The 23,519-nt window shown below is 49.5% G+C and overlaps 1 protein-coding gene across 1 annotated transcript in view; it reads right to left on the reverse strand.

Annotated features, from left to right (window-relative positions):
* Positions 1-23,519, reverse strand: part of MAP2K6 (mitogen-activated protein kinase kinase 6) — a 54,157-nt gene that overhangs the window by 25,839 nt on the left and 4,799 nt on the right. The window contains exons 2-3 of the mRNA XM_062010683.1: positions 2,293-2,359; positions 1,341-1,389 (exon numbers count right to left, since the gene is read on the reverse strand). Coding sequence (XP_061866667.1) covers positions 1,341-1,389; positions 2,293-2,359 — 116 coding nt within the window. The remainder of the gene's footprint in view (positions 1-1,340; positions 1,390-2,292; positions 2,360-23,519) is intronic.

Below are 23,519 nucleotides of genomic sequence, written 5' to 3' on the forward strand. Positions count from 1 at the left end.
AAACTCTCAAGGGAGAGGAGGCAAAGTGCTTTTCCCTAGGGATCAGGGGTGAGTGTAGAAAGGCTGGTGGAAGAAGGAGCACGTCCTAAAAGAACTTGGCTGGACAAACAGGTACCAGACGTAGGGGAAATGCAAGCCACGGCGTGTCAGTCCCTCCGAGATAGCCACAGCCATAAAAAAGACTGAGCTATGGGTTTTACAAGTGCATTTGTCTTTGCACTGGCCAACATGGGCTTTCTGCTTCTGTGCATGGAGCACTTGAGCTCTTCCCCATCCCCAGGGCTGCAGGGGAGGGATGACTTTCTTGGAGCGGGTGCTTGCTCTAGCAGCAGGCATTTGCTCTGCCTCCATGCTGCACCATTTTGCTCCGGAGGCATCTCACACTCTTTCCACCTTCCAGTCCCTGCTCCCTGCCAGGGAAAACACCAAACCCAAAATGAAAGAAAAGCATCCAAAGATAGCCATTATAAAACACTGTTGGATTAGCATTTCACTTCATAAATTAACTGGCTGACACCGAAGCCCATCTTTTGCACCTCATCAATTTATTGCCCAGCTTTCAAGTGCTTTTCTGAATGTTGCTGTGCCATTTGCTCCTATCACAACAGCTGTCCTCAGTTTTGTGGTTTGCCCTGCTGGATTCATCAGGTGAGCTGGTTTCCATGCTGTTAGGAGGATTTGCTTCCAGGACAGGAAGATCTACCCCGAGTTAGATTCCTGATGGGAAGCCCTGCAATATTAGTGAAGGGAAATACTTTGGATGAAGGCTTTAAATCAGAAAAGAAACTGCAAAGGAGAGTAAAATTTGCTGTCAGCATTCCCCTTGTTTTGTAACTGTTATTTCCAGGGGATTAGTTGCATCTTACTGAGGCAAGGAAGGAATTTCCAAGGTGGAAAACATGAAGGGGACTCCATGGGATGCAAAGGGTGATGTTTTGAGGGCATCAGAGTTCATCAGAGAGGTGATAACCAGCAGGTCACACTGCAGCTAGCCATGGGGCCATCAGTCCCACACAGACAGCCCTTGCTAGAGAAGCACAGACACCAGACAGTGGTTGGCTCTCTGGAGGTGACTCTCAGGGGTCACACAAGCTCCCAGGCTGGCTCTTCTTAGCTTTTATTCATCCAGATACCACCTTCCACCTCAAGGCAAACAGGCTCCTTTTTTGGGTTTGGGGTGTTTTTTTAGAGCTGGTGTTTATCAATCTGCCCTTTTGGGGGATGCTGAAGTCAAGCAATCCCATGAGCAGCCCCCCTAGACAAGCAGCCAGCACCACAGCAGCCAGCCCAGGATGGTCATCTGTCCCCAGAGGTCTTCTCACTATTACTCCCAGTCTTACCTCCTCACCAATAGAGATACAGGCTTTGGAGTCCAGATCTCTGGGTGGCCTGCAGGAGTGAAAAATGGAAAAATCTGTGAAATGTTCCTTACAAAGACCCATTTTCCTTCAATGAGTAAATACAAGCCCCATGGTCCTCCAGGCCATCCCCTCACACCTTCAGGCCAGCAGCTCTGGCAGCCCTGAGCAGCCTAACCAGTCTCCTAGCTTTGCAGGATCAACAGATAGAGCCGAGATCCACAAAGTCACCCCAAAAAGGGGTCAAGGAGGAAGCTGCTGGCTTTGGCATTTCTCATATCCAAGTGTCCTGGAACCCAGAGACATTCATTGCAAAAGGCAAGTCAGGTGGCAAGCACCAAATCTCTGCTAGCCTGTACAAAAGCAGGATTAAATGGGCATAAAGGTCTAAAACCACTGTAAATGATTACCTAAGCCTGGGTTAACAGACTAATACAAGTCAATCTTCAAGGAAGCAAAGGAAGCCAAGTAGACCTGAGCTGCACAAACTGCCTTAGAAACACAGGGTTTTCTTTTGCAAGGCTGAGTATGTAGGGAAGGGGATGTGTTTTTATGCCTTGGCCAAATGCATGTTATCAAACTGGGTGGCTGAAGTGCCACATCAGTTAAAAACAGGTGCCCACTCTGGTTTGTTCTCATTTCCCTGGGGACATCATGAAGCAGCACATGAGATGTATCACAGGCAGTGGTGGGTGGCAGCTGATGGGCTGAGCCCCCCTGCTTATACCTGGGGCTACAAGAGAAACCCAAGGGCTGTTAATTAAGGTGTTATCTTCCTTAATGATGTCAAAAGAGTCCCCATTAGCCCAGAGCTGTGAATGTGAGCCCCAGGCTGCCCATCCCTGGCCATGGCACTGCAGGCTCTAGCAAAGGCTGGAAGGCAGCTGGGCTTCGTGGTTTTCTTTTCATTCTGCCTTAGTGTTTGCAGACTTACGTGGAGCTTGTCTGTGGTTGCTCAAATGCTTCTTTAGGAATTTTCAGCCCAGGGTTTCTCTTCTTGCCTGTGAAACAAGAAAGAGGTAGAAGTAAAGCAAAGAGCTTTTTGCTGTTGTTGTTTTGTTTTGATTTGCAGAACACAGCTTGTCTATATTTGTTGACCTTATTTAACATAAATGCCCAGCCAGGCTGGTGGTGTAGACTCAGGGCACAGAGTTCAAAACATAAAAAGTGCCTTTGTTCAGTAGCATTTCATTTCAAACCTGCAAGTTCTGGCTGCCAACTTGGTACAGAAAACAGGCAAAGAGCTCTGGCAAAGGCAGGCCATGTGAAAATGTAAAGTGAAAGGCATTTCTCCTTCATCAGCCCTACCCACACTGGATCCCTTAAAATGCTTCTTACATTTTAAACCATTCCAGACACACAACTGCAAACCCTGTTGGGATTAAAAACCTTTTAAAAATTGAATCTGAAAGTCAAGAACCAGATTCTGATTCTGTCCAAATGGATCTTTCACCTCTTGGTCATTAAAGTTGTGCAAACCCAGCAAAAATCAAGCAGAGTTAACTTTACAGGCTTCAGAGCCATTTGTTTCTGTTCACACTGACCCGCCAAGCTTCTCTGAGCTGGATGAAGCTCAAGCTCTGCAGCACTTCAAATGCAGGCTCTGCTGTAAAGGGGGTCCAAGCAGGCAGACATAAGAGCCAGGCAGACTAGAGAAACACAAGAACCTTTTTATGACTAAACATATACAGCCACATTTCAGCATGGGGTTTTGAATTCACGGAGGAAACAACCTGGAAACATCAGTCATGTCACCAAAACCCCAAGGTAAATACCTGGCTGTTTGGCTCTGTAATAAAATCCCTGCTCCCCTAAAAACAGCACAAGCATCTCATTTAGGCATTAAACATTTTTAACCAAACAATTTATACCAGTTGCTCTCTTTCCTTTAAGCATGAGTTTTACTCTCTGCTCCCAACACTCTCTTTCAAACTTTACCCATGTATGTTTGAGTTTGTTTTCCTCCTGACACAAACTCACGTCAATAGCTGTCTGTGCATCCCAGTGCCAGGGGGGCTCTAAGTCAAAGTAGGTATCCAGAACTGAAAGTGACTCTTTTGAAGCAATTAGTCAATTCAGATTGCAGAGGGGAAGTGTTAATCTCTTTTTTTCCCCCTTGTCTACTCCAAAAGACAGGATCCTGCTCAGTCTTTTTGGCAGAGTCATTGAGGATGGGACAAGCTACGACAACCCAGCTGACACCTCGTGAGAAAAGCCTTCCTTGGGAACCACTGTGCACACTCACTAGTGGTATTAGAGCTCTACAGAGCTACAGTTTTACAAAAGAAGAGGGGGGGAAATAAAAAGCCAGTTCTCTGTTCCAAGGAGCTTCCAGTCTAGCACAGAAAAGACAAAATAAAAGCAGCAAGGTCACTCAGAAGCACGAAGAACAGCTCTCAGCCATCCCAAGAGGTAAAAGCTAGTCTGTAAGGAAGTAAAAATCACTGTACAAACAAGTGGGGGAATTTCTACAGTTGGCAGAGCTGTTCTTTGACCTCTTCCCTTCCAGTTTTCATAGTTATACTACAAAGGCTTCCAGAAGGCACAAGTGAGAGGCAAGCCCTGCTGTGTGAGCTGCTCGAGAGCCCACGTGTGCCAGGCGCTCACGGGATCCAACGGGATGCTAAACGGGTCACTGCTCTGGATGTTGTCACATTTGGGCTAAAAATGGAATCTCAAAAACACAGCTCTTGCAGTGAGGGTAAACAAACCCCTCGTTTCTCTGGCAGTTTTTAAGTGTGCCATCCCAGTGACCTCTCTGCTGCCTGCATCCCCTCGCGGTTCAAGCAAACAAGACAACCACAAGGTCAAGGAAAGCAGTGTCCTCATCCTTACTTTGCATGTGGGAATCGAGACATGGAAACTGGCTGACTTGCCCAGGGAGACAGGAATTGGACTCTTCAGCTCAGGCTGAACACTAGTAACACTCACAGCCATCTCCTGATATACATCTACACCTCAACCATCCATCCACTGCCGCACTGACATCCACACAACAGCCAAAATCAAAAGAGAAACAAGCACAAATGTGCTCTTTCTTTGTTTTCCTGCACGGATTTGCTTCCACAACCCCACATGCTGTACCTGAACCTCAGGAACCTGCTCTCAGGCAGCTCTGCAAGGGTGCAAATGAACCTACTGGAAATGAACCCAACTGGAGCGTGAACCAGAACAGGTTGTGCAGCATTTAATCTCATGGTGGTTCACAAGTGGTGTCAGCAGAAGAACCAGGGAGCAAAAATACCAAACCCAAATAAATATTAAAAGCCTCCCACCTTCTGGTAAAATCAAACCTGCACTTTGGGGAGTTTATTTGCCTTGTCTCTTTTTCACACAATACAATATTTTGAAGCTTTGCCATTTTTTATGAAGCACCATCTGTTCACACGTTCCAGTTGCCAAGACACAGGCACAGCTGAAGGTTTCTTTGGGGTTTTCTTTTCAAGAAAGAAAAAAAGCAACAATGGCAACAAGAATAAAGCCCATGGATTTCACCACAGCACCGGGAGAAGGGATCCAGAATGGGAACTGCCACACACTACAGCACCAACAGCTCCTGCTGCTGGGGTCAGCTCGGCGTGGGGAGGGGGAAGGTGGGTGCCTCCACACCACAGCTCACCATGGTTATTTAATGAAAGTCTCAGGCTGCAATCAGGCAATTTCATGCTTCTCCAACTGGATCAGGCAAAGTTTCTGAGCTCTTTTTGTTCCAACATGCACAACGCTCGTCTCCACAAAGCCTTCGGGGGCCAGCGGCTGCAGGAAGCATCAGCAACCCTGAACTGGACACTCTTAAAGCCAGGACGAGGCAGTGGTCAGCAGAGCAGGGCACAAGAACTGGGGTCCCCTCCTTGCCCCACTCCCCAGCTCCCACCTGCATGAGGGGGAGAAAAAGGGTCCTCCAAAAACAGTCCAGGTCACACATGTTTGAAAGAGCACTGGAAGAGGCTGCCCAGATGGGCTGTGGAGTCTCCTTCTCTGGGGACATTCAAACCCATCTGGATGAGTTCCTGTGTGCCCTACTCTAGGTGGTGCTGCTCTGGCAGGGGGGTTGCATTGGATAAGCTTTCAAGGTCCCTTCCAACCCTTAAGATTCTGTGATTCTGTGAGTTTCTCCCCACAGGCACATGCTGATGCTTAGAGGGCTGCTTCTTTTAAAAGAACAAAACCCCTGAAGTGGAAGTCCCAGGATCAGTTCTCTTCAATAACTGCCAAGCAAGTACCTGGCTGTCACAATAAAATCCTCCAGTTTACCACAGCAGACATGGGCTTTGAAAGATGAAGCTGTACTACACTGCAGTTTGCAGAGAAAGTCATCCAGACAGGAGCTCAAATGTGGAGGCAGCTTAATAACATCCAAAATTGCATGTTACCTGTTCTGCCCACCAGAAAACCAGGAGCTTCCATGGTGGTTTTATGAATCATTATTATTTTTAGCTTTGTTTGCTGAAGAAAATCACCATGTGTGTGTATTTGACAGTCTGGGTCCCTTGAGGCAAGTGTAAATCCCCTGGCCGATTTCAGCCCTATCTGACGGAGAAATTGAGCTCTTGGAGACTGCAAATCTGATAAAAAGGAGTGATTAAATAAAGAAGTCCCCAATTCAGAGGCAGGCTGAAGTATAAAAGCAATCAGGCATCCACGTTCAAGCTGTGCAGAAGTCCCTGGCTGCCTCAGACACCAAAATAACAGCACAAGGCTCATTCCTGAGGCACAAACCAGCTGGGGCCTGAGCATCAGTGCAACTCCTTGAGATCTGTAACAAGGAAAGCCTCAATAAGCCATCACACAAAGCATCAGGTCGAAACGTGGCTCCTTCTGCAGAAGGTGGATCAACACATGGGATTGCACATCTACTCCCCAGCATCTGAGAAGTCACGAGTTTTCCACATAAACAACCACTGGTGGCTGGCTGGTCTCTGAGCCTTCAAGTTAAAGCTTATTTGAGAGGTCTCCCTGCCATTTTCCACACAGAGATTTCTACAAGCACTTGACTCAAAAGCCAGGTTTGAAGAAGAATTGAGTGGGGGAAAAAAACCCAGGTAGGTTTGGAGTGATGCTGAGAGACATTTCCAGCACTGAGTTTTGATTCAGCAAAACACCCAGGGTACCTGTAGCAAGAAGCACAAGCTTAACTCTACTTTCTTTTAGCAAAGCTAAATTACCCACAGTAAATATCAAACTGACTGATGCTGGAAGTTGCCTCCTTTAAACAAAAATCTCTTGTGCTTTCTGGGCAAGTGCAGATTGGGACAGCAGGAATGCAAGCTGTTAGCTGCAACATCAATGCACAATCCCGTGCCCAGCTACCCACCCTGCATGCCTTCTGTGCCCAGTTACCCATCCTGCATGCCTTCTGTGCCCAGTTACCTCCCCTGCATGCCTTCTGTGGCCAGCTACCCATGCTGCATGCCTTCTGTGGCCAGCTACCCATCCTGCATGCCCTCTGTGCCCAGTTACTTCCCCTGCATGCCTTCTGTGCCCAGTTACCCATCTTGCATGCCTTCTGTGCCCAGTTACCCACCCTGCACGCCTTCTGTGCCCAGTTACCTCCCCTGCACGCCTTCTGTGCCCAGCTACCCACCCTGCATGCCCTCTGTACCCAGTTACCCATCCTGCATGCCTTCTGTGCCCAGCTACCTCCCCTGCACGCCTTCTGTGCCCAGTTACCCACCCTGCATGCCCTCTGTGCCCAGCTACCCATCCTGTGTGCCTTCTGCCCAGGCATTGCCTCGCCCAGCCCAAGCAAGCCAACGCTGAGAACCGAGTGAGGTCTGAAAGTAAAACTCTAATAGGAAAAAGAAAACCTGGCTTAATGAAAACACATTAAATGCTTCCCTGTGAAAGTCTTAAACCCAGTTCCTGAGGGAGGGGAGAAAAAAATATGACTTCCAATGGGCTTGTTAACCTCTTCCCACCAGCACTGACAGAGAGTACCGAGAGACTGATGTTGCCAGCTCTTCTCAATTAGGGCAGCCTTAAACATCAATATTGAGAAAGGAAACTTCAAAATTGCACAACAAAAGGGTAAGAAGCATAACAGAGAATAACAAAGAAAGGGAAGCTGGAGGAATTCACTACCCACATATGCTTGTGGCAGAAAATAAACTGCTGGAGGAAAATCCCATTCCCCAGTCTCCAGACTTCTCACTGCAGTCAAAAACTTTTTATGATATAATCCAAAGTAAATGGTTCCTTGCCACAAAAAGCTCCTGTTTCCTTCAAAGGATATTAACCAGTTCTGTCTTCACCACAATTTATTATTAAAGCTCTGTTCAATAGCCATGTAGCAACACTTTCCTTCAAAGAACACCCTGTAATGTGTAAGGGGCTGGTAAAATCTCACAGGTGAGGGAAATGCCTCTTGCTCCCACTTTTTGCAGAGATAAAAGTGACTCATTTACAACTCCTGCCTTTGCTAAGGATTTTTGTCTGATTTCTCAAAAGGTTTGCAAAGCCAGATGATCTGCTCCTCACTATCAGCTGTACTGAACCATGCAAGCCAAATCCCCAGCCCCAACACGAGGGCAAAATGGAAATGTTTGGTGTGTTTCCATGGAAGGAGTGTGAATCAGCACCTCGTGGGCTCTGCCTGGCTCAGCCCTGTACCACAGTCCCACACAACCAACATCTCACCTGGCATTGCTTTGCAGTGGGAAAGGACCCTTGGCCATGGCTTAAGTACAAACTCCCAATCTCAGAAGCTTCTTGCAAAACCAAGACATTAACCATGGGGGATTTTTGTTCCAGATGTTCTGGAACTGCCCAGCAGGTTGTCACAAAAGCTTAGTCTTCAACTGCAAAGGGCATCCCTTACCCACTGCCCAGTTGCAGCCTGGATTTCAGCAAGCAATGGTAGATTTGATGCTCTCAAAGAAACTTGCAAGCCTTGCAGGCCAAATGGATACACCCAAACCTCTGACAGCTTTGCCCATTAACACTCCTGGACCCAGGCAACATAAGCACTGAGATACCTTAAGGCCGGTCCCAGCAGCCAGGACAGAGCAGGGAGCAACTGCTGCTGCAGAAGCTGTAGCAATCTCACATTGAACATGTTTCACACAGGATGACCAAAGAGCAGGGGGGAAAGTTTTAACCTAGTACTAAATATCATCTCACAGATGTACTATTTCTGCACATTACTGAGGTTAAGGCACACACCATGCTGCCTGACACAAACCCATCTCAGCACACGTGAGGGTTCAGGGGATGCCCATCTCCTTCTGGCCTCAGTCATCTGCCCCTGCAACAGCCTGTCACTGCTCACCACTTCTCAAGGTGAAAAGCCTTTAACTCTGCCCAAGTGTCTCCACCAAGGAATCCCACAAGTGGGGATGTCCCAGCCAAGCACAAGAGGAGTGGGAAGGCCGGGTGCATTCCTGGTGTCCCCACAGTCAAACACTCACCACCTCTAGACTAAACAACAGTCACTGAGCAAAGATGCCTGAGATTCCCTGTCAGATGCTTGTGCTTCAGAATCCAAATACACACAGATAACAAAGTGTATTTGGAATAAGTGGGTCTGAGGGAGAAGTCCTGCTGCCAGAGCTATACCTGGACTCGTTTTTACAAGCTGGCTCTGTTCCAGCTGAAATGAAAACCAAGTCCTCAGCTAAAGAGAACAAACACAAATGGGTGTAAACTCATGAACTAGCCACTTCTGGTGGTTTTAGTACTACAAATGTCTCTTCCCAGGTGGCCACTTCCCAGAGGCAGCCCCACTTGTCCTCCCATGGGATGCTGTGGCATTTCCACAGTGCCTCCTGCATCACCACTGCCTTCCTCACGTGGGCTCTGTCTGTGTGAAAAGCTTTGCATTTTGCCACACAGGCAGTCAGAGTATGGGATCAGAGCACTGGGTTTGGATTTCTATGTCTTTGGGACAGGTGACAGGAGGCTGGTGTTGGTGACAACGGTCTGGTGGCTGGGGCGGAGAAGCACAAGGGAAGTTCTCTCACCACTCCTGCCTCCATGGTTGGGTTGTGCATCTTGGTAACTCTTTGGTAAAGCTGCAGAAAAACATGTTGTGAGATGCTCAAAGCAAGGTGCCAGGGTCAGGGTGTGTGAATGGCTGAGCTATGTCCAGCATCCAGTTTGCAAACGCAGAGCTTCAGCCAACTCTGAGTTTCTGGAGAGACCCAAAAGTTCATGTAAGCACCAGTGATGTGGAAGTGGGCCTGAGAAATGTTTTCCAACCCCTCACCAAGCCACAGAAAAGGAGTTTCATGTGCAAGAGATTCTTAAAACCTGCTGAAGTTTCAACCAAAGGCCAAGGGAAGAGATGAAGGGGATACTGTGCTTCATTTGCCTCCATGAAATGTCATTCAGCTGCTCTCTCCTTAGCCCTGGCAGTACATAAGAGTGGCCAAGCACCACTGGCTGCTCTCCCATCGCTGCCATGAGCACCTGGAGCAGTGGGAGGCAAATGGAGATGCTCCAACAAGGAACAGGGTACGTCCTCTGTGCAGGACAGGGATGTTGCCTGCGCATCCTTTATCTGTGTCTTCTCTCGTGGTTGTTTGCAACAACGCCTTGGAAACAGCAAACTTGGAGTCTGTTTCCTTAACAACTCATTTCAGGGCTGCTTAGGAGAAGGGAGACAAATCTGCCATGGTCATGGGGCTGAGACAGCTCCCAGATTTGGGCTTTTTCCCTCTTGTTCTGTGCCACAGAGCTGTCAGCTCGTTTGGTAGCCCTCGGCACAGCCAGGTCTGAGGTCACTGTTGCCAGCCCCATCACTGCACCGTGTCTGCACTGCAACTCACATCTTTATGTCTCAAGAATCAATTTTTCTTTGCCTCTGGGAGCCAAATTTTAGGCCAGGAAAGGCAAAGGCTCTGTTCTGACTGGGATGGATTTTGCCAGCATGTACCAGCATACACCTGACAGCCTGTGCTGGGTGCAGAGATCCTACCAGATCCTAATTGCCTCTGAACTCTGAGTCCTTCCACTCCTCCCTCCTCCTGGTGCTTTTCTCCAAAAATAAATAAATAAGGAAAACCTGGCAATGCCAGCAGGCTCAATGGAGTGCTTGAGTCACTTCTCCTCGCTCTTTCCCTCTGCCTCTCCTTTCTGGCTCTGGCTGATGGCTGAGATACACTGAGCTGAGCAGGGGGAACCTGCTCCTAAAGACACCTCCCAGACACAGAACCAGCCAACACATCGCCCCAAGTGCAACCAAATTTGCTTTGGCAAAGAGGAGACGACCTCAGTGCCTCAGCCCAGAGGCAGACACTTTCTTTTCTCCAATTCAGCCAGTGCAATTCAAACAGAGGCAGAAAAAGCCTCCATCTCCATCTGGAAAACCTGCATCTGGAAAGCAGTGCCATAGGAAACCTTCAACTACTGGCACAACACATGAGCAGATGACGCTGCATTCACTTTCCATTTTCATTGCCAAGGCTCCTGAAGATAAGAAGAGCACGACATGCCATGGCTTGGGCATGGTTCACCCAGTAACCCTGCACTGGCCAACACCAAGCCACTCGCCAATACTGGCAATACCCACAGTACAATGCTAGAAACGCCATTCCTCAGCTGTGCCCCAGCACTCAGCCCCAGGGTTTCATTGTCACAGGGCTCAGCCCGCTCCTCTGACTCAATCCTGCAACCTGTAATAAACCCAGCACAGGAGAGGCCCCGAACCAAAATAGCAGAGCTTGTGCCAGGAGCGACGGAGGTGCAGCGAGTGAACTGCGTGGCAGAGGTTGTGCAAGCTCTGCTCGGACCATGCCAGGGTTATTTGCGTCTCAGGGCCTGTCTCTGCTGCAACAGCGAGCTGCGTTTGCATCTGACGTAGGTCAGCTCTGCTGAGGCACAAACACACTGGAGACAAAGATCTTCAGCTTTCCTGCAAGGTAAAATCACAAGGTCAGTCCTATGTGTCTGCCTCGAGATTGGCCTCCAGCAAGAGACAGTTTGGTAGCGAAGCTCTAAACAGCACAAGAACAAAACACTGGGAGAAAGCAAAGCAGAGAGCTTTGCAATAAGGACTCCAGCAGTCTAATCTCTGCATCCTGCTGAGCAGAAACATACAGAAATGTCACCAAACTGTGCAAATATCAGAAGCTATTTGCCTGCCTTTCGATAAGCTCTGTATTTCGGTAATTCAATTTGGAAGGTAATTTCCTGACTCAGGCTAATCTCCCTCACCCTGCCCATTTTCCTCTTAACACATCTTGCAAAAGGGCTGCAGGCTCCTGTGGTTATTTGTGTCAATGTAGAAACCAGAGAGATGCAATTTCTTCTTATCTGCACATTTTGGTTACGAGAGGCTGCTTGTCACTCTGATAAGAGTGCATCTGAGCATTTTAGGAGAGTTAAGACCTTCTGAGTGTGAAGCGGAAGAGACACTTTGACAGAGATTAGACATGAGATCCTGTGCTAAGACATCAACTGCATGCAGGCCTGCAGGGACTCTGGGAGCAGGACAGGGAGCTGATACAGCTTTTGGGCTATTCTATATCCTCCTGTAATCCCTCACCAAACAAAACTGAGTGTCCCCCCTGCAGCTGGAGTCCGTAGGAGCTTGCAGAGAGCACTGGGGTAAGCATGTGCTGGAGCAATCTTCCAGCAGCTTTTGTGGGCCACCCAACACCAGTGTGCAGATGAAGACTGGCTGGCTGACAGAGGACATGACAGAACACAGTCACACAGGAGAAGGTATGTGAGTTTAGGACGATCTTTTGTGTTTAGTGGAAGCTGCTGACACCTCTCTGAGCTGTTTCACGGGCTCACATACAGGCTTGGACCTTCCACTTCCAGGACCTTGGACTTCACTTCCCAACTTGGCTCTGCCCTGGTGTGTTCCCCGCACCCTGCTCCAGTGTTTGCTTGCAGGAACACCAACATGAGAGAGGAAACAGGGCTTTCAGAGCCCATTTTGACACTCATAGGCCAACAAAGAGCAGCCACATGCTCCTTCCTGATGCTAACAGCTGAGAGGAAACTGGGAGGTGACAACAGCTTTTGCAGATAATGTCTCTCCCAGGCCAAGCTGCAGCATCGCTTCCAACCTCAGCAAGGGAACTGCAGGCACAGCGTGGGGCCACCCATCATGGGCCTGTAGAGACAGTGCCAGGATCACCTTGGTATCTACACACTTGATATGACAAGACAGAGTCCTCCCCTGACATCCTGCTCTGCCAAGGCAGACTTCAGATTAGCCAGCTTTTCTTTAGAACACAGATGCAATGCAAAGCAGCCCTAAATCCATCACACTTTAGGTGCTAATGTGAGTGGGATGGTAGATAGGAGAGTTCTGCCTGCCTACGCTTTCAGCATAGGGCACAAGTGACTGTAATATTAAAGAACCTGTTACAACACTTTGTCTGAACTCATCTGGTGCATGCATCCAGCTGCTCAAACTTCAATGGCCTGGGGGAAAGGGCAAATGCTGGCAACATCACCTTGCAGAGAAGGCACTCGATATACCAGAGCCAGGAGCATCTGCTGCCAGGCAATTCCCCCAGGCTGGGACTCGGCTGCCTCGAGCTTCCCCTGCACCAGTCCTGCTCCTGCTCCAGGGCTCAGCACCTTCCTCCTCACTGCTGGGATCTCCCAAGGGGGTGCAAGGTGGAAATGTGCAGTTTTGTCTGTTCACCCCAGCTGTGAGATGCTCAGTCAGGGACAGGCACTGCCCCATGAGCTGTTGGATCAAGAAGGGGGGAAGGTGGTGGTGGAAGGGACCGTGGCACTAGAGCGTGCACACTCCAGTTTCAGTTCTAATGGCCCCATCCATGGCCACAGGCAAAGTCCCAGAGCCACAGAGCACCTCGAGTTGGAAAGGACCCACAAGGATTTCACCCAGTCCAACTCCCAAAGTTGCACAAGCCTTGTTTGTGTGCCTGTCCCTCTGCCTAACACACAGGTGTGCTGCAATTATGAAGTAAGAGAAAAACACCGCCGTTGCTCTGGGCTCTGACTCACATCCACCAAGGCAAAGGACTTCCATGGATGAGGATGCTGGCAGCTGCCCACATTGTTTGGGGGACAGAAGGTAGCTCAGGCTCACACCACCATCCCATTCCTCTTTGCAGGTTACTGAGAGCATCAGCCTGAAGCCATGGAGGTGGCTGGAGCTAAGGAGGCTCGTGAGACATCCAGGACACCTTTTAGCTGCAAGTAGTCACCCGCCCATGCTGAGGCTGGGGCCATACCTCGATGCTCCAGCACGTTGGATCCTCCAGAGATGGTTGTGGAGGTAGGAGCGTAAAAACACAAAATGCAAACTCTTGCAGGTTGCCCCACACACCCCCATAGCCTGGGAGAAACCCTACAGGGACCAAAGCCTCCTCCTTCCTCTCACCTTGCTTTGCCTAACTGTTTTACCACCCATGAACTTCATTCCATGGGTGTGCCCAAGGCCTCCTCATCACACAGAGAAAAACCACTTCCACTCTTCTCCTCCCAACACACCATCCCAAACATCCTCATGTCCTGCAAACCCCACGGCGGGCTGTGAGAGCCACGGGCAGTTAATGGCTCAGGGAAATCTTATTGGGGTCCAAGTGCTGATAAAAGCAGACTTTGTCTTCTGTTCCTCGTGATTGCTGGAGTGAGGCTCATCATCCCTCACGGGGCTCTTGTGCCTCCAGCATCCTCCCCTTGCTCTGGGAAAGATGCAATGGTGGCAGAGATCCCACGGAGCAAAAGAGGCCGTCAGGAGCCTCATGGCCTCTCCCCCAGCCCCTATTATCATGAGAAATCACAGCAGTGGGGCTCCAGGGAGGCGAGCGTCACGGCAATCACTCCCTCCAGTCACCAGTACAGCATCAATCAAGCTGGTATTTTCCCTCTGCAAGGTCTGCTGCCCTGGCTGCCCGCTGCCTCCCCAGCCCACTGCCTGTTTCCTTCACTCCTTATCTCAAGGTAGGAAATGCACAGGAACCGCAGGCCAGGGAAGCTGTTTGTCAAGAGCCTCCAGCCCTCGTGGGGATTTCTGACGAAGGACTTCTCGTTTAGCCGCTGCTTTGTTGTCAAACCCTCGGCTGCCTGCTTGCAGTGGGAGTTTGCTGGAACCAAAACTGGAGAAAAGCTCTTGGAATTCACCCGGGGAACAAAAGAGCTTTTGTGCAGGAGGATTTGGAGGCCGCCGCCGCTTTCACTGCTGCTACCTTCGTTTCACTTTTCTCCTTGCCAACAAGCACCTGCCAGCAGCAGCCGAGGAGGTGGGCTGCTCCCCATGCACGGGGGGCTGTGGGCTGGAGGATGGATGAGCAGCCTCGTGGTTGCAGCCCGATGGATGAGGGGATGAAGGTCCTGTAGCCAGCCCGTGAGTGGGGATGCTGCGGGTTCACCCATGTGCTGGGCATCCCTCCCACTACTCTCCTTGGGTTGGAGGTTTTTTTCTTACCCTTATCCAGCAAGACTTCAACTCAAAACGTCACAGCAAGTGACCACACGCAGCGACAGGGCTTTGACCAACTTCCCATACAGACACCTACGAGGCAGCAGCAAGTCTCCTATATTCAGCAGAAAAGCAGGTGCCCTGTCTGCCTCAGCCACGGTGGCAGCAGCATTTGCCTTAAATCACCAGCCCCAGCCCCGCTACAAACATTACTACACTCCCCAAACCCTCTGCTCCAATAAAGAAGCATCCACACCCCTTCCCCACTGCTCTGCAGAACCTCAAAACCCAACCTTCTTAGGGTGCCAAATCCCCTCTCTGTCAGACACCCCACAGGCGTGTTTTCCCTCAAGGTCTCCATCCAGCAAGGTCTCCAGTTTTGCTTTTCAGAGATGTTTACCTGTGCTCACTGTAGCTGGGATATTCTCCCAGCAGGTTCTGCAGGGTGCCCTGCAGCAGAGCTTCACTTCTGCTGAAAAAAAACAGACCAGCTCCAGTATCTGCCCTGGCTGCTGGGGTGAGGAGTCCATGCAGCGGCCACCCCGGCTGTGCCAGCACCGTGCCTGCCAAGCCAGGGCCTCTCAGAGCTGTCAGATGTGCTGCCAGCCTGGAGAAATGCAAATTGCTTTGGAAAACGAAGGTGCCATTTCCAGCCGCTTGCTGCTCTCTGCTGTGCTGCAGTCAAAGGCTCGATTCAGGCCCGTGGCTCCAGCTGTGAAGGTTCTTGTGTCTTGTCAGTGCTTACATTTAAGCACGTGCTTACCATGAGCACACCTTCCCATTAAAGCTGCATTACGTGCCAGGCTGGGCAGGAACATGTGCCTAAAGGTTCTGCCAAATTGTTGCCTTGGACTTTGCAATAGAATCATGGAATCATTTTGGCTGGAAAAGACCTTTAAGACCCCTCCCCTCACCCTGCCCAGCCCAGCACTAACCCACGGTCCTCAGCACCTCAGCTCCATGGCTTTGGGATCCCTCCAGGGCTGGGCACTCCCCCAGCTCCCTGGGCAGCCTGGCACAGGGGCTGACACCCCTCTCAGGGGAACAGTTCTGCCTCAGCTCCAATCTCAACCTCTCTGGACCCATCCCTGGACATGCTCCAGCCCCTCAGTGTCTTGTAGTGAGGGGCCCAGAACTGAACACAGCATTCGAGCTGCAGCCTCAGCAGGGCCCAGCACAGGGTGACAATCCCTGCCCTGCTCCTGCTGCCACACCAGTGCTGATACAAGTCAGGATGCCCTTGGCCTTCTTGGCCGCCTGGGCACGCTGCTGTCTCATGCTCAGTTGCTGCCGATCAATAGCATCAGCAAGCATCCTGTGCTCTGGGTACCCAGCTGCAGGCTTCAGCACATGTCTCAGTCAGATCCACCAAAGGCACAACCTGTACACAGACACTGGCAGAAGTCCCTCTGCAAGCTGTGGTGCCAGCCAGGCTGCAGGTTGCTCAGCATTGCTTCCCCATGCCCAAGGTGCACCCCATTAGCATCCACTGGCAAAGCTCCACAGGCAAGTGCTGTTCAGCCCAAAGCGAGTCAGGAGGCTCAAATACAGCACATCTTTGCTAAATCAGGGTAGTGTGATGGGCCAGGAAGGTGATCCCTGGGGAGCTGAGCAAACTGTCCCTCTGGAGTGTCACCATCCCCAGGAAAGCATGCAGTTATTTGTCCTTCAGCTCGGTGCTGCTGCTCCCCACGTGTTCTTGCAGCCCCATTTCTCTGCTTTAGCCAGCTGAGCCCGATGGCACCTTGTCTGCAGGATACTTGTCCTGGTGTCATCACCCTCACAGGGAGGGCAGAATAAAACCCAATGAGTTCTGCAGAGCAATCAGGGCTACGGTTTCATTTCTGTCACCAGCTGCTCCAGGCAGCCACACCAGTCTCATCTTACCAAGCCCAGATTTAATTTGTTCAGCACATTGTAAATGCTGGACCTTTAAACCACACCACTGTCAGCCATCTGCTGCTGCTGCTGCACTGCACAGAAACCTTGGGGTTAGAATGTCCTGCTCAGGAGTGCAGCCACCTTAGTACAGAACAGGCAATTGCTATTCCATCCAGAGAAACCTGCCCCTTGATTTGGTCATCCTGTGAGTTACAGAGCATCAATAACTTCTGCAGACAGATGGGAATATCCATGGAAACAGAGGAATGTGCCACAAGCTGCTGCTTCAGGCAGCACCCTCGCCCTCTGCAGAAGGTCCCTGATGAACAGGAGGGCTCTGTCAAGCCCTGTGGTGCAGCACCCACTGTGCTCAACCTCTGGGCTCAAAAGATTAAACAAACAAGTGTCCAAGTTGTACGAGACACCTCTAGACTGAACGACTTCTCCTCAGTTCCCAGGGTGTGCTGTTCCACTTGGCAGCTGCCTACTGTTTGTTTCAGCTCAAAGTGTTGAACTGAAGATAATTTTAGGACCACTTGCCTCTTCTGTGATGCTCGGAACAATCGCGAATCAACACCTCATTTTCTTCCCAGAGACATTCTGCTCACGCTGTGTCCTCCACTCCTGGCCAAACAGACAAGCTGATCAGCAAGCTGGTGGCAACCTCGCTGGAGCTTCTCCTGCCTCAGCACCACACTGCAGCACTGGCATGGAACAGGAGGATCTGCCTCCTCCATTAACATCTTGTCAGGGGAATTTTTGTCAAAGCTTCAGCCCAATGCTGTGATTGAGTTTTCAAGGGGGTCCAGGCTTTGGCCAACCTGCCTTTGTGCTACCCTCTCACACAGCTCTTTCGCTGCTCCTTCTTCTTTTAAGGTAAGAGCTTATCTGCCTATTTTTGTACCTGGATTATTGAAGATGGTATTTGACCCTTCTGGACAGCGTAGGGAGGAAGCCTCTCACGCTCCCTCTGCTGGCAATGCCTCCCAGCAAACGGGGAGGTCCCACTAAAAACACACAGGAACCCTGCTCACGGAGGGAAGCCAAAAGCAACCGTGGGAAAGCCAAACCCGCGTCCCTTCTCAGCCCCAGCACCCACCCAGGTCTCCAGCACTGCAACTCTGGGCACTACCCCAACACCAGAGCAGGACAGGAGGCACTGGGAGAGTAACTGCATCAGGTTTGCAGCATCAGCAAGAACAGCAGCTGCCAAGAAACCGCTGGCAGCAGAGGTGGGCAAGAAGCAGAGCTGCTCCTCCACAGCAGAGATGGGTCTGTCCGACCACAAACACACAGACTTGGTCCCACAACCACTTCAGCAATGTGTCTTTGCACATGCAAGAAGGCTCAGGGAGCTCCAAGCTGTGCTCTGCAGGATGCAGCTTTCAGGGAAACTCTTTCAAGTTCCAACAATTTTGGCCAGAGGTCAGAGAGCATGAACTTCCAGACACCTGCTAAGAGCATACACTTGCTTCTATGTCATATAGTGAAGGAAGCAAGCAGTATGTAAAGAACAAAAGCCCTTTCCCCAGTTTCCATCACTCAATGTTACTTCAGTTAGGGAAACACAATGAAGAAATGCATCATGGCACAGTGCTGTGGCGCAGGAGCCAGCAAGTCGTGTCCTTTTAATTCCCTAATCAAGCGTCCCTGACACAAACTGGGCAGATTTGTTTCTATTCACATATGTCCACGTGGATTAAACTCCATCAGGTTACATCTCTCCACCCAGCTTTCCAAATCAGGACCTGTAAATACAAACTCCCTTTATGAGCCTTTCTGTCAAAGCCTCCACAGAACTCCCCGGGGCGAGGTCCAAGGCTGCAGTTTCAGTTGGATACATTCACACTCCCAAATATGATGCTGCCTTCTGAGCTGAAAGAAGATAAGCAGAAATGAAGGGGGAAGAAAAAGAAACCAAGAGAAAGCAGGGCAGCATAAATCATCAATGCAGATGCAGAATGTCCATCCTACTTAGCAACCAGGACAAAATACATCCCCAGCCTTGTAAATTCTTATGTGTGTGCTCAGCCTCAAGCACATTCAGTCCCACTGACTCCTGCAAAAGGACTCATATGCTCCAAGATTAGAACGTGCAGAAGCAGTTTAAGACCAGAGCATGAAAAAAAAAAACAAATGCAATTTAGCTTCTCTTTTAAGGGGAAAGAAAAAAACCCTTTCAGACCCCACTCATTCAAACCAGGGCCCTGCTTGGCTACAGCTGCTCTGCATCGGCTCTGATGCAACCTCCCAGATCCTTCCCAGCGTTTCAGCTGTGGCAATGCCTTTTTAAAGCAAGCTGCTGGAGAAAAAGTCTCCCCTCCTTTGCAGGAGATGCTTGCACAGGATGGGCTGTCCATGAGGGTGCTAGGAGGTAAAGCAGATGCTTGTTGATGCTGGAAAGGCTGGCATTGTTCTGAGGTCTGTGCAGGAAGAGCGAGAGGGGGAATGCTGTCCTGCTGCAGGAAGCTGTTCCAGGCTCTTATCTGACACAAAGCTTCTGACTTTTTTTTTGGTGGGGGAAGTACCAAATGTTTTTAAGGGGAAGAAAAAAAAAAATCACACGGTTAACTGTACAGGAAACTGTGTAATGACATGAATGAAACTGAAGTCATGCTCCGAGGAAGCTTGTGGGGCTGGCCCAGCTCAGGTGGCTACGAGCAAGGGCATGTTCCTTGTATTGTCACCCCACAAAGAGCTGGAGAGCTGCAAGCCCACAGATCCTTCTCTCTGCCAAAAAAAGGTTCCTGCTGCAAATTCAGTCTCTCTTGTCTCCAGAAAGCAACTTACTACTAATCACCTTTGAATGCACAGTCTGTGTCACCCTCCCCAGCTGCCAGGGGCTATTTTGGGCTCAGATGCTGCTCTGCTGGGGGCTGTTTTGCCATGGCCTTTCATGCAGTGCACCACACTAATCTGCTCTTTTAGTTAATTTGTAAGACTGATTCCTTGGCAGGAATTCAAGTTCTCTGTAGAGATGCTCCAAGTTTTATCAGCAATGAGCAAACTACTGGTGTCCTTGGGAAAGGTAAGGAAGGCAGACTCTATGTTAATTGCCTTTATTTGTTTCTACAGGGTATTTCCCAAAGGACAACTCTATGCCACACAGATCCTCTGCTTACATAAGTACCTGCACTGATGATTGCTGTCATGGCTTACTGCACAGATAGCTGAGTAATCTTCAGTTTTAAGTATATTCACTATTCTTTCAGGCTTTGTGGCTTACTTGAGCCAAGCACTCCTTGTCTCCAGCCTGGTTTCTCCTGGTAGGCTATTAGGGGATTATGGTTTCCATCTCTTAAGAGTTAAAAAGCAGAAAACACTTTGGAACAGGCTGAAAAACAACAGTATCTAGAGCACTGCCTTTCTTCTCCTTTAATAGGCTACTCTGTCAACCCTCTGCTTGTTAAACGAGAGAAAAACCTGTGGGCATGCAGGGAAGGTCAATCTTGTGGTTTTTGAAAGCATTTAATTAGTATGGTTAAGTACTGAGGTCTGCTTGGGAGTGAGCTTCTGCATTAACCATCAGCAACTCTCTATCTGCAAACCAGAGAGAGGGGGCTGCAGGGCAGGTCTACATCTCCCATGGCCAAACTTCAGTGGTGTTTAAGTTCAGGGTGAAAACTGTTGCAGCTTCCCTGTCCTGTTGCTAGCTCCAAAACCTGCAGGGCATTTGGAAATCAATCAGATCTCTGCAGCTCGTTAACAGCACTGAGTCTCAGCTGACCAGATCCTGGCCTCCCTGTGCAGGGGCTGGGGTGACCCATTGCACCTTTGGGGATCCCTCAGAGCTGCCAAGAGCCCTGTGCTGTGGCTTGTACTCCTGCTGAAACACTTCTGCCAAGTGCTGAGGCTCAATGTTTAATTCAGATGTAGCTTTGCCCAGAAGGGTTTTGATGACCATGTTTAAAGTCCCTGTCTTTTCTTCCATCTAACTGGAAGAAGGGGGACAGCTGCTCTCTGCTCCTACAGGTGTTCACTCCTTGCATGAAACCACAATAAATGTCAGATGTCTGTGCTTTATGCATGCTGCTGCCTAGGGATTAAATGCTAAGATCACAGGCTGATGCTTCCCTTCCCAAAGGCCACAGCAGTAGCTGTTTGAAAGCAGAAACCCTTACAAAGCCAAACCTGGGTTTATTTCTTTGTACTTTTGCAGAATTGGAGACCCTAATTGTAGGCAATTAAAGGAACCCTAGGAAGAAAGGGCTGTGTTGCAAATCAAAGCTGGAAAGTGTGCCTCTAAATGGGTGCCAGTTGCCAGCACTGGAGAAGTGCCCTGAACAAGGAGTTGGTGCCCAGAGCAGTGCCAGGCGCTGCACAAACCCTCCACGCAGAGCTGGTGCCAAAAGGACCTTCTCACCCTGTGTGTCCTGGGAGGGGTTTTTTTAAGTGAATATTTCACCTCCTGCATGCAGGTACTTGCAGGAGCATGCAAGTCCAGCAAGCTCATACTGGGGCTCCTGCATAGGAGAGATGGGAGATGCTGAGAGTAGATATAATGGAGCAAGTCCAGAGAAGGACACTCAGTAATCAATGCTGGATTTGCCTTTAAATGTTCTCCCTCCCTTTCTTTTTGATGCTGGTACTCTGGAAAGGTTTGTCTTTGCCAGATGGGGACTTCTATTATTTAGAGCTGTCAGAACAACAAAAGGACTTCTTTGAGTCATTTTCTATATCTGCCCTTGAACTACTAGAGAAGCAGTAAACATTCTTAAGAGGAATGATAACGTGGAGCAAAGCTGTAATTTCTATAACACAACTTGTTGCTCAAGTGTCAAAGCAGCTCTGCTGAAATTCCATGAATGAGGAGCCCAAGTATCAGACCCCATCCCAGGATGAAAACACACACAGAAGCAGGTTGCCTGGGACTTGAACAGAGTACCAGCCAGATGATGCTGGGAGGCCATTTGGCACTGATAAGCATTGTTTCACTGAGTGCAATTATGTATTTTGTTTAGGAAAAGATTCTCCTCTAAAAGCAGCAACCAAGTCTCTGCTGATTCAGCCTTCATTAAAGGCCTCTTACTGCAGACACACTGAAGTGTTCACTCCTGTCCTTATTCTGTTGCTGCCTTATCTTTGACATCTCATCTGCAACTTCTGGGCTGTTGGGTGTTTTTTTTCCTACTGGTTTCATCTGACTGCAGTCAAAGTAAATGCTGCTTGGGCTTCAGTTCTAATGATTTTTGATCTGCCTGGGTGCAGGAGAGGAAAATCTAGCCTCGATTACAAAATTGCAACCTAAGTAGGCTAACAAACCAGCAACAGCACGAAACTGGATCAGCTTTGCTCAGTGAAGTTTTCCAGCTCTAATGGGGAGAAAAAAAACCCAAACCCTTTCTCTCTCTGCAGTCTTTCTTATAAATATGAAACTCTACCTCTGCTGTAGAGGCTGCTCCCTCCAGCTGTTTGCACAATGCTCCTTGGGCTTCACTGCACTCAGCTTTTTTGCAGCAGCCTAACAAGCCATGGCCATTGCTCCTCCAGCAGCTGTGGGGGGAGAAAGGAGCCTGAGTAGCTCCTACCCCAAAATGCTCTCCCCATGGAGCTGGATGCTGCTCTGACCATGCCCAGAAAAAATCACTTGACTATGGGATGCAAATCCAGTGGGATGTTCAGCACCAGCAGTCTCAGATGCACAAGTGGCTGCTCGGAGCTTCCATCGAGGATGTTCAGCATGTTTGCAACATCTCTGAAGTCAAGATGATTCAGAAGTGCTTTAGCACCCCAAAGACTCTCAGTGGTGGGATGAACCCTCTGGAACATCGACTGGGTGTTTGGAATTGCTAGCTGAAAAGGAAGGATAGCTTTAACTCTGGCTTTGAGACAAAAGCAAGCCCTACAAGCGAGAGTCTTGAGCCTCTCCTCTCCAAACGGCTTTTTACCAAGCCAGGATTACTGAGCAGAAGACACTTTTCCATTCACACTTGTCAACATGTAGAATATTGTTGATTTGGAAGACAAAGGCAAAAAAAAATGAGTGGATATGTCAATTGCCCTGAGTGGCCTTCACCACTTTGCCACCACAGATCACATCTACCATGGCACAGCTCCAGGGTCCCAGATCCGTGCTCCTGCTCACATTGCTCCAGCTGATAATGCTAATCTCTTCAAACTGTTCCCAGACAGGCCCTAAGGAAGGGAGTTAAGTAACTCTACAGGTAATGAAACTCTTTTTTTTTTCTTCTCTTAATTATAGCTCTGTCCACATCTAAAATTAAAAGACCAGTCCTGCAGTTTATCCGGCCACCGGAGGCTGACTCAACGCCTCACGTAACGCTGCTGCCTGTGCTGCCAACCTGTACAATGCCCTGATTGTCCCCCAAAAACATGGTAAAAGGCCACCTGTGTGTTCCAGGTTGTAGCCCCTTCGCCTTAGTCAGAATTCCACGTGCCACTCGCTGCTGTTGGAAAGCTGAGACCTGCCTGGGGAGTGCTTGAGGTCTCCATGAGATGCTGAGCTTTGCCTTTGCAGCTGGAACAGGAGGAGGCCATGGGCAGGCCAAGCATTAGAAATGTCAGGTTCTTGAAGTGAAGGCAGGGAACCTCATGGAAAAGCCTTGAGAATCCTGACCATGCCTAACAATCAGGGTAAGAGACACTCAGGTCCTCCAAGTGGCTTGACAGAGGAGGGTTGCAAGTGTCTTCCCCCCCATGTGCAATCAAAACTCCTGTACTTTCTTATCCCTTCCCAACTTAAAGAAGGGATTGGAGCTTACTGCAGATGTGTTGCTTTTAAATCCTCTCCTAGGAGGCTTTTTTAGGTGCTGTTATGGCTCTTGTCAACAGGACAAAATGGACAAGTGGCACCAAATGCAGGCCATGTAGTGTTTGTAAAGAAGCAAGCAAACTTTTAGCCACCTCTTGTATTTGCAACCACAACACCCAGAATCTGCAAATGTGCCCTGTGACGTTGAAGGTAATTGTGT

This window comes from Colius striatus, chromosome 18 (assembly GCF_028858725.1).
Source record: "Colius striatus isolate bColStr4 chromosome 18, bColStr4.1.hap1, whole genome shotgun sequence".
Classification (NCBI taxonomy): Eukaryota; Metazoa; Chordata; class Aves; order Coliiformes; family Coliidae; genus Colius; species Colius striatus.